This window comes from Setaria viridis, chromosome 9 (assembly GCF_005286985.2).
Source record: "Setaria viridis chromosome 9, Setaria_viridis_v4.0, whole genome shotgun sequence".
Classification (NCBI taxonomy): Eukaryota; Viridiplantae; Streptophyta; class Magnoliopsida; order Poales; family Poaceae; genus Setaria; species Setaria viridis.
The window spans coordinates 45,349,868-45,360,098 of NC_048271.2; the positions used below are offsets into that span (position 1 = coordinate 45,349,868).

Consider the following 10,231-nt stretch of genomic DNA (forward strand, 5'->3'; position numbering starts at 1 on the left):
ATCAATCAACTGGAGCAGAACGACGAATTTAGCCAGCTCATTAGCCCCAACCTCGACAACGATAACCCACCCGCCGGCGAGCCCCACCGGCCGGCCGGGGAGAGCCACGGCCAAGGCAGCCAGGTCACACGACGGTACCAGCAGAGCAGCCCCGTATGCCGTACCCGGCGCACATGCCACATCGCTCGCTCGCTCTCTGGCCATTGGCAGTTTGGCATGGCACAACACGTCAACACGATGCGATAGTGTGCTTGACTGCTTGTGTAACAGCAACTATCCAGTCGCGTGTGTGTGACGCTGTGACCCCGCCACCAAAAGGGCCAAGGCTCACGCGCAGCCCGTGCGACCGCGGTGGGCGCCTCCGGGTTCCGGCTCACGCGTCGTGGAGACGAGACCGCCGGCGCCGCCTTTCAACGATTTCACGCGTCCCGGCACGCCAGGCGGCGGCGGCGGCCTGCGGGTCGGACGGGACGTGGCCGTCCATCGCGCCCTGGCTGATGGGATCGATGTGTTGCCTGCCCTGGGGGCTGGGCGCACTGTGCCGGCGAAAGGCGTCTTCACAGCGATGCGAATGCGATGCGGGCGTTGAATGGACGGACGGGGCACGCCGAATTGATTCGATCGGTGGCCAAAACGAAACGCGTGTGTACATTTATACACCTGTACAAATGCGCCGCGAGCGGTGTATGCGTACGGCCTGCACTGGCAGGAGTTACGGCTGGAGAAGCAGCAGCAGCGTGGAGAGGATGACGAGACACAAGTGTGGGGGAACCACCAGGAACAGTCGTCGTTGCGTCCAAAGGCCTCCGTTCGCGGCCGCCGCCGCCGCCGGAGTGGTCGTCGGCACGTCGGACCCTGCCGTGCCAGGAGAGTTTGTCAGTGCCGACACTTTTGTCAGGACCCGGGCGGGTTGATCAAAACAAGCAGATTTTATTTGTTCGCCGTTTTAACTACTGGAACGTGTATTCCAAGATTTTACAATGCATACTACTACAATTGCAACGCGTATTTAATTAGCTCACAATGCTACACCCTGTACAATTCACACGCTAATACTCGGTGGAGTGGTATCATGCTAAGCTCTGAATTCTGGACTTTGTACAGACGGATGATGATCTAGCAAGTGAAATTTGCAAGACACATTTGTTTTCAGGACCCGAGACAGAATCTAGGCGAACTTAAAAAAAATCACAGCGGGTTGACATGATGATTTCCTAAGTACAATCGCTTTTAGAGTTGTTCAGTGATCGGTTGGTTGCCAAGTCCCACCAGGATAGCCACATTGCAGCAGAACGCAAGCGCATCGAGAAAAGGGTCGTTGCGTCTACCGCACGCGGGGGGGACAGGCTAGCCAGAGCAAAGCCGGACGCACCTGACTCCATCGGCGCCGCGGCCCCGCCCGGCGGCTCGGCGACGGGCATCCCGAGCGCGGCGCAGAGCCTCGGCGGCGGCGCGTCGACGCGGCAGATGGTGGGCAGCGCCAGCGCGCGCACGGGGTCCACGCGGACGCCGCCGTAGCCCGCGAGGAACCCGCACAGGCAGGCAGCGCCGTCGCCGCCCACGACGGCCGCGAGCGCGCCGCAGCAGCCCTTGTCGGGCCGCGTCAGCGCGCTGCGGCGCTCCACGTACGTCAGGCACGGCGCCAGGCTCCGCAGCGCGCCCGCGCAGTCAAGCGACGCCGGCGCGGGGGCGCCCAGGGGCGCGGCGGATATCTGCGCCCGCGCGCCCGGCGCCAGTGCAGCCGCGAGGAGGGCCAGGAGCACGAACGCCGCGTGTGGCATCATCATCGCGGCCGTGGCGTCGCCGTCGCTGCCGCTGGTTCCTGGGATTCCTGGTGTCCGGAGGGTGCTCTGTTTGACATGCGGGGATGGGGGAGCTCACTGCTCAGCGTGCGCCTGTGTGTCCGTTTGTGCGCCTGTGTTCGTGCGCGTAGACCGAGCGAGTGACGGGGATGTGAGGTTAAGTAGTGGTAGCTTGTGGCCTTGTGGGCAACGCTAGCTGCTGGGGTGTAACGGCTGGAGCCTGGAGGGGCCATTGCGTTCTTGCCTAACGGCCAACGGCTGGGGTAATACGACATGAAACCGTACGATAGTAATTGAAGACGAGTGCAGATCGAAATTAGCAAAGTTAATGGAGCAATCAAGAATTCAATTCGTGGGGAACATACAAAAGCATCGGGCAAAGATGTGGTGCTGGCTGGTGCGAAGGCGATAGTCCAGGCTTCCAGCTAACTAATTTGCGATTAGCACGTAACAAGAAAATGGCATTCTGATTGAAACAAGTTACAGTCCTAATCGGCGATACACCGAATAGTAGGCCACGCTGTTTCTTCGCTGCCATGCAATTATAGCCATTTGGACGGATACTTGATTATTAAATCTTACTACTATTGTTCCATTGTACGTTCCAAAGTTGATTTTGTCCTAGAGTTCTTTTGTTCTATACAAATTCAGTATGTGATATATAACTCAAGTAACTGTGATTGATTGAAACGATCGGATATCTAAGATGAGTAGCTTCACAAAACACACAGTAGCACGCATAACCACAAACATTATAGTTTCACAAAGCTACAACCAAAGCGCCCGGCATCTCGTGAACTGAGTTTAGCTTGATTAGTTAGATTTTTTTAGTGAAACCTAAGTACTCCTGTTTTCTTGGTTGGCAGCAGAGGTTGCATGGCTCAATCATGCACTCTTTTTTTTAATATATGATGTTAAGTACAGGCTAATCGGTTCATAAATATCATATATTTAGCAGAGTAAATAAAAGCTATGGGATTAAAAAGTGGTTCAATCATATAAATGCGAAGATGATAGAAATAAAATGCATCCACCAAACTACCGGACCAAAGCTAAAGCAAAGGTTAGATATCCTCCCACCGGTCAAACTAACCATATCAGGAGCAAAATGTATCGTTCCAGCCGATAAGCAAGAGGGGTAATTTATACGACTACATTATCTTAGAGCCACAGCAACTCGACAAAAAGCTCTGAGCCTCTGTAGCACCGAATGAATGAAAACAAATCATAACGCCATTAGCACGATAATAATAACATGCTATACTAATTGCTCTGACTTAGCATGGCTGAACAGAAGCGCGAGGACTTAAAATATGGCAAATGGTCAGAAGCTTTGAACCGTAAAATCTCCAGTGGCTCGTGCAAGATACTGGTATGGCAGAACCGTAAGATGATGGTACAGGACATGCCTAGCATGGAGGGCTGGTGGTGACTTATCACTCAACCGATACAAACATTATTTGAACACCGTTCAACTAGTTCCATCAAGATGAACAAAGAATCACGGCACCCATGCTCACGTTATCAAGCAGCTAAAAATTCCGAACCACCAATACACAGAAAGAGAAACTCTGTAAAGTAGCAAGTGATTACTCGTATTTTCCCCAAGGCACAAGGGCAAGAACCTGCTCACTCAAAATTGAGGCCTGAAGTGTCGTAACATCCAATGCAAAGCCAGCTGTGTAAGCATCTCAGGTGCACCCACAGCCATTGTTTTTAGCATAATTACTCTCCTACGGTCATTCCAAAACCAAACTTGTAATTCTTCTTACAATGGTCAATCTGCACCACAACATTGTAATGTTGATAAATATTCCACTAAACCTTGACATTTATTTCTTGTTGATTCCACAAGTGCAAGAAAACATATCTGCAGGAAGTGATTGTGAGTCATTATGTCGTTCTTACCTCAGCAGAAAGAAGGAAGTTGACACCCATGTTCAATCTCTCCTCCAAGTATGCAGCAACAACACCATTTGAGTCGATTTTGCCTCTTAGACGGCACTGCAACAGAATTTATTTCCAAAAAATTATGAGAAAGGAACTAAGGAAAAATAGAGGAATACAACAATCGTGTATGACATCCTTGTGAATTCATACAGTTCATGCATATTCATTTATAGAAACAAACTGATGAAGACATACACTACTTGGAGGAACTCAATAGCTAATGCAATGTTATCTGGCATGGAATGTAAGAGGTTTTAAACACTGACCTGCCTAAGCAAGTAATCATAACCAAAGCTGGTAGTTACGTCTTTTGACATGTGGTTATACATGAAGTCAGATGCGAGGGAAACCTGCAAATAAGTGTAAACTTAGAATCAAGTCAACACAGCACATGAAAGCATTCTGTTGTCATGGTGGATGTCCCAACCTTCTCAGAAACTTTCTGGACATAACTTAAGGCAACTATTCCGGTGCTTGCGACTTGTAGAGTACCCACCTGAAATGTTTAAGATAAAACAGTGATTACTGTGATTATGTTACATTCTTAAAAGCAACTCAGGTCCCTATGTGCAACACAAGTGTGAGCTCTAAGGCTTTAAGCCACTTAGGTAAAGCTTAATGAGCTAAGCAATGACAAAATGGTGTTCTTATATTAGATCCCTGACAATGTTGAGTTTCACTTTCCAACCAGTTCACAAAAAGCTAAGCTATTGAGGAAAGGTGGGCAACTGGACAACCTACTCATACTCAGGGTTAAATGTATTGCTAGTGTATCAGCGATTATCACCAATTCTTAAACAGGCCAAATTTTTTTGGATGCATTTAAATTTAGGTAGAAAACTGAGTTCTGCCGCAGGCGCAGTGTGCCCCATCCTTTATTTTGTTCTCAAAAACATTAACTGACGTGGGCCCGCTGTCTGCACTAGCCAACATGAAATGCAAGTACAGGGGTTTGAACGTACAACCTAGTGTATGCCAAGGAATAGACCTTGGCTAGCCAATCAATACTGTTTGAGAACAGAATCTTCTTTTAGTTATTCGTCTTTAAGAATTTGATTGAATTTAAATGTAACTATGTGATTTTCCCCCAAAGTGATTCCAATAAATCAATAATATTGAGTCTATTGGCGAGCTCCAACAAAATCTTCAAAAGATAGCGTTAAGACAGCTCATACGTCACTAGGCCTACAATGCTACGACATAAGCTCAACATCTGACATGAACCTAGTCCATGTTTGTAACTCCTTCGGACAAACCATCGGATCCATCAATAAAAAGGGTGTACCCTGTGCTGAAAGTTCCCACACAAGGTGGGGTCTGGGGAAGGGAATTCCTAGACATCGGATCCATCAATGATCATAGTTATTTGTTACACAAATTTCAGGTAGGTCTTGAACAGAGTGTCTCCAGAAATGACACCAATAGCAATGTTGAAACTAAAAGGAACCAATAATTATGTCATTGTTCTTGTGTTCAGCAACATAATAACAATGGACAAGTGATTTTTGTATAAAACATGTAACTTCGAGAAAAGGCTTCTAGTTGTTTGTAAATAAAGCCTCAAAGATCTCACAAACTTTTGAAATACAGACAGCATAAAGAAAGTAGACACTGATCAAACACGAACATAGGGTAAATGAAACTATGTGATTAAAGCTTAAGTCAATTAGAACATACTAAGTCAATAACCAGTTCATCCCTTGTTGCAAAATGAACAAGCAAAATATAAATGATTGCTCCAAGCTCCTTACCATTTTATCCGTATTATAGCGAGAGGCAAAACCAATTCCAGACTTCCTTTGGTGACCAAGCCAGAACATTTCAGTTCCCATCGACAGGTTCGGAGTAACACTCTGAAAAGTTAAGGTTCCATTGTCAGAAAAAGCTCAGAAATGATCAATCGATGTTGATAGCCATAACAAGTCTAGCTAATTTAAAGTAGAGAAAATGCACAACATTCTTAAAATTTCAATACAGAGGAATCTGGCATATAAAGAGTTATCCAATCCACAATTGACACTTAGCAAAGTACAAAATCAACATGCCACCCACAACTTTGATAGTGTTGAAAACTTGAACTGTAGTACCATAACCTAATTTCAGTCGCAAATAGCCAAATACACAAATTTTACTGTGCCCAAGTTACCTCGAATTTGGCATTGAACTAGCAACTCAATTTTACACACCCTGTAAGAAAATAACGTTTGTTTTCAAGTTTTGAAAACGCAAGGTTCAAATACCCACAGTGCAGACTGAATTGATTCTTAGCATCCACATTATGAGGATAATAAGAATGTAAGATAATCAATGGATGACATTATGAGTACTAAGCAATCAAATAGTAAATGCTGAAGGAAAAAAAATACTAGTATGTAAGACTCAAACAGATAAGCACGAAGATGAATAAAGGAGATAAATCAAGGCCAGTGAATTTGTGTGGCAGTCAAACAACCAAAGACTTTTTTTCTTTTTTATCAACGCCAATAACACTATGATGGGAATCAAAACTTAAAAGCAAACTGCATTGTAAAAGTCTTTACCTGAATATAATTTGCACCATAGAATGCATTGTTTCCAATTTGGAATTGTGCTCGATAGTCACTTCCCTATACAGATAAGTGAAGAGTTGATACAAGGACTACATGTATGATAAACTAGAAACAAAATAATTGCTTACCAATACACACACTAATAAAGCAATTGATCATAAATGTTTGGGCAAGTGGAACTGACTGAAGAAGCATTGTCAGGGATACTAACCTTGTAGTCAAAGTTAAACATCCCTTGGGAGTAATGCGCCTCTTGGGTAAGCTGGGAATAGAGTAACCATCAGTAAAAATAAGGGGAAACAAATCATCAACAACAGAAAGGATTAACCAGTGAACCTAAACTCTTTGATCCATCTACCTGTGCATTTACTTTCAGTGTAAGATTTTCTGTTAAATCACATTTCACACGAGCATTAAGCCTTCCATCAGTCATCACCCTCCCAATGAGCATTAACTACAGATAGTTTCATACACAATAGCAAAATGAGTTAAGAAATACATCAACATGACAGGTGCCACAATAATATTGAATGCCATGGAACAAACCTTTGGATCTAAAAAATTGGCACCAAACTCATAATGTGCAGTTGGAACTTTAATAGTTTCAGTTGACTGGGCTGGAACTTCTATGGAGCCCATTAAAACACTGTGGAAGCTGTTAGAATAACTGGACAAAAATAAAATAAGACATTTGCCAAAATTTATGTGATAACCTCACCTGTGGCTAAGAGAAAACTTTTGATTCAACCCTTTTGTAAAGTCAAACCTCAATCCTTCGAAGAGTTCAGGCTTCAAAGACACTGCAAAATGAGCACTTCAGCAGAGCTCACGAAAGAAATACTACAGAAAAATTTATGCAGCAGTGTGTATGCACCAACAAAACAAAACAATCAATTGGACTAACATTACAGGTTTCCTACTTGATCAAACAATAAAATTATACGAACTATACAGAGCATGGATCCTACGGTTAACCAAGCTAACTAAACGGTTAGCTTGACGAGTGGACAACAGATATAATGAGCATGTGTAAATTTAATGATATTCTATTCTTGAAATATCAAATACGTTCAATCGTTCCACTCATCCATAATATTTAGCTTGCAGGTTATCGCTTTCTAATACATTCATGAAGACTACATTAAAAGTTGAACTTGACAAAAATATTTAAGAAAAAATAATTTATTAAGATTTTGTTGAGGCTATGAATAACAAAATGGGGGATTGCAGGATTGAACTGTATTTGTAGCTATACTCATCAGCTATCAAAGTAAACTGAGACGTAATGTCAAATATATAAGGTAGTAGGAGTAGGACCACAGGAATGCATGCTACTTCAGCCATAACAAGTTGCCTCCCACATCTGAATCTAAGAAGTGCAAAGAGATCTTAGATGCTAAAGATATGTGCAAAACCTATTGCAAGAACTAAACAATAAAGCAGTCTGGGAACTGCCAAAAAAAATAGATCGTGCTTCACCTAAATTGTGCTACCTATGCCCAGCTACTTACCAGCATACTTTTGTCTTAGTCAGTATACCAGAAGGCCATATCGACTATCAAGTTTTGTCTTAAAATTTTTAGGGCTTTGCATCACAAACTCGACAGGTAAGATGGGAAACTGGAACAAGTCAATAAAAATCATATGGACTAACAGGCAAAGCTCAGCGTAATATTAAAAAATATAGGTTAATCCTTGCATGAGCTTTTATTAAGGGTGAGGTATGGTGTCTGTGGATAGCTGCAACTTTGTAACAAGATAGAACTGTTTGATGAATTGTATAGTGGAGTTCGTGGAATGAGCCACCAACTCCCACAGTGTCTAAGCAGCATACAACATAAGCTTTTCAACTTAATACCTTGGAGCAGAACACACAGTCTACAGCAGCAGCTAATGCACTGCCACTGCGAAGTACTGAAGCACGACACGGTTTTCAAGCCACACACATCAACAATGTGCAAAAAAAATTCCAATAAACAAAGCACTGAAGCACCACACGATTCTTAAGGCGCACACAGCACAACAATGGCAATCAACAAAGCACTGAAGCACCACGCATTTTAGATCCAACAGCAAAGCCGGCAGACATATTGCAGCAACCTAGCAATCGGTTCGTGCCAAGCGATTCAATAGCAGCCGGGCAACAAATTCTATCACGGGCCGCCAACAAAACGATGGCACGCGCATACCAACGAGCAATTACCCAATGCCGCAGCAGCAGCACTTCACACGCACTAGCTTGTTAAGGAGGTAAAAAGCTGGAGGGGTAAGGGGACGAACTGAGGGCCTCGCGCTGGATCTCCTCGAAGGGCACCGGGCAGGGGAGGTTGAGGTAGTCAACCTTCTCCACCTTCTTCTCCTCGCCATCCGGCTTCGGCGGGAGGATCCCGGCGAGCCCGGGCCCATACGGCGGCGCGCCCGCCTGGGCCTGCGCTGGGGGAGGCGGCGGCGGCACAGCAGCGGAGGCGGCGGATCCCATGGCGGCGGAACCCTAGGTCGGAGGTTCTGGGGTTTGGGTTTGGGGCGCTCGGCTCTGGCCTCGTGTCGTCTCCCACCTCGCGACGCGGAGGCGGCGGGGCCTTTTTCACCAAACCCCTCTGCTTCTTTTTCTTCTCCTATCTGCTCGGCTGGGCCGCTGCCCGCTGCCTTACCCTCGTTTTTGGGTTTTGGGAGGGTTTCATTTCTCCAGGGCTTGTGGGGCCTACCGTCAGTGGGACAGTGAAATACCTAGATGAGATATGCGTGGGAATTGAAGACAGGGGATTTTCCTTAAAACCATTTTGATCATTGTGGATGAAACCATAAAACCAGCTACGTCTGGAAGCAACAAAGTCATAGGTACGCACAATTTAGTCTATTTTTCATCCCTTGGCTATTGCAATAATTTAATTTTCATCCCTCAACTACAAAACTAGAAATACTTTGTCCTCTAACTTTGAATACCACTCAAAACTAGCCCCTTATGCTGTTTTGGAGAAGCTTTATTCCAAGTCAGAAATGCAAAAGGTAAATTTTTCCAAACCTCAAAAACTATAAAATAACTACAAATGCAAAATTTATTTCAGATGCAATCTACCATGCTGTAAAATTTTTGTTTCTACAACTACAATCTATGCACACACTCAGAAGTAGAAAAAGAAGCAAAGCTTTTCGTGGTGAATTGCTTAGAGCGTCGAACTCCGTAAGTTGCTGAAACTTCTGTGCCGTCCTGATTAAAAGCATGGCACTTTCTTGTAAGAAAGCATGGGGGAGTCTCCCGTGGTTGGGTTAGAAGTAAAAGAGAAGAAGTTTGCTAAGAGCTGAAAAATAAAAAGGAGAGAAAGGTAGCTACCGTTCACTTACGTTTCCCTTTTCTTGTCCTTATTGCATACACATTGTTTGAAGTTGAATTTTGCATCGCCAGATGCTTGAGCACCTAAGACATCACCTGTCTTTGTATTAGTCTTCCACCTTTCCATAACTATTTTCATGACTCACTGATGAGAGCTTGTGTGCGCAGGGGCTACTCATTTACCATACGGCTCGCCTGTTATTGGACATTGTATAAGTAGCGAAGTTTGGAAGCAAGCACTCCTCGTCAGTAAAGTGGTCAAATCCAGTTGATACGAAGTACGCACGAATCAATTAGTAGGTACGTGGTGTAACAAATGCACTCATTTATACATGCATACGCAACTCAGATAAACACACCTACGATATGACTATGGGGTCGTGTATACACTCCTCTTACAGGTGAATCAATTGTACCTGTACAGTCGTTGAAAGCGTTGATGATAAACAACGTGATAACTGATTCGCGTTCCCTTTGATTGAACACCTAAAATTTGTGCTTGATACATGCCATTTTTTATCGGAATAAGACGATACTACACCCATTCATTTTTAGGTGTGTATTACGATTTTTTAAGAAAAAATGTTTAGAAGTGTACT

At 44.5% G+C, this 10,231-nt stretch overlaps 2 protein-coding genes across 2 annotated transcripts; both read right to left on the reverse strand.

Annotated features, from left to right (window-relative positions):
• Positions 1 to 581: 581 nt before the first annotated feature.
• LOC117839443 (non-specific lipid transfer protein GPI-anchored 2) lies at positions 582 to 2,985 on the reverse strand. The gene is made up of 2 exons (XM_034719778.2): positions 1,373 to 2,985; positions 582 to 855 (listed from the first exon to the last, which is right to left on the reverse strand). The coding sequence occupies exons 1-2, from the start codon at positions 1,785 to 1,787 to the stop codon at positions 713 to 715; spliced, it is 558 nt and encodes a 185-aa protein (XP_034575669.1). The 5' UTR covers positions 1,788 to 2,985; the 3' UTR covers positions 582 to 712.
• Positions 2,986 to 3,134: 149 nt separating this feature from the next.
• On the reverse strand, positions 3,135 to 8,930 carry LOC117839442 (mitochondrial import receptor subunit TOM40-1). Its single transcript, XM_034719777.2, has 11 exons — positions 8,582 to 8,930; positions 7,020 to 7,101; positions 6,848 to 6,947; positions 6,660 to 6,755; positions 6,513 to 6,563; positions 6,293 to 6,358; positions 5,504 to 5,605; positions 4,180 to 4,248; positions 4,019 to 4,102; positions 3,711 to 3,806; positions 3,135 to 3,584 (listed from the first exon to the last, which is right to left on the reverse strand). The coding sequence occupies exons 1-11, from the start codon at positions 8,778 to 8,780 to the stop codon at positions 3,528 to 3,530; spliced, it is 1,002 nt and encodes a 333-aa protein (XP_034575668.1). The 5' UTR covers positions 8,781 to 8,930; the 3' UTR covers positions 3,135 to 3,527.
• Between the last annotated feature and the right edge of the window lie 1,301 nt (positions 8,931 to 10,231).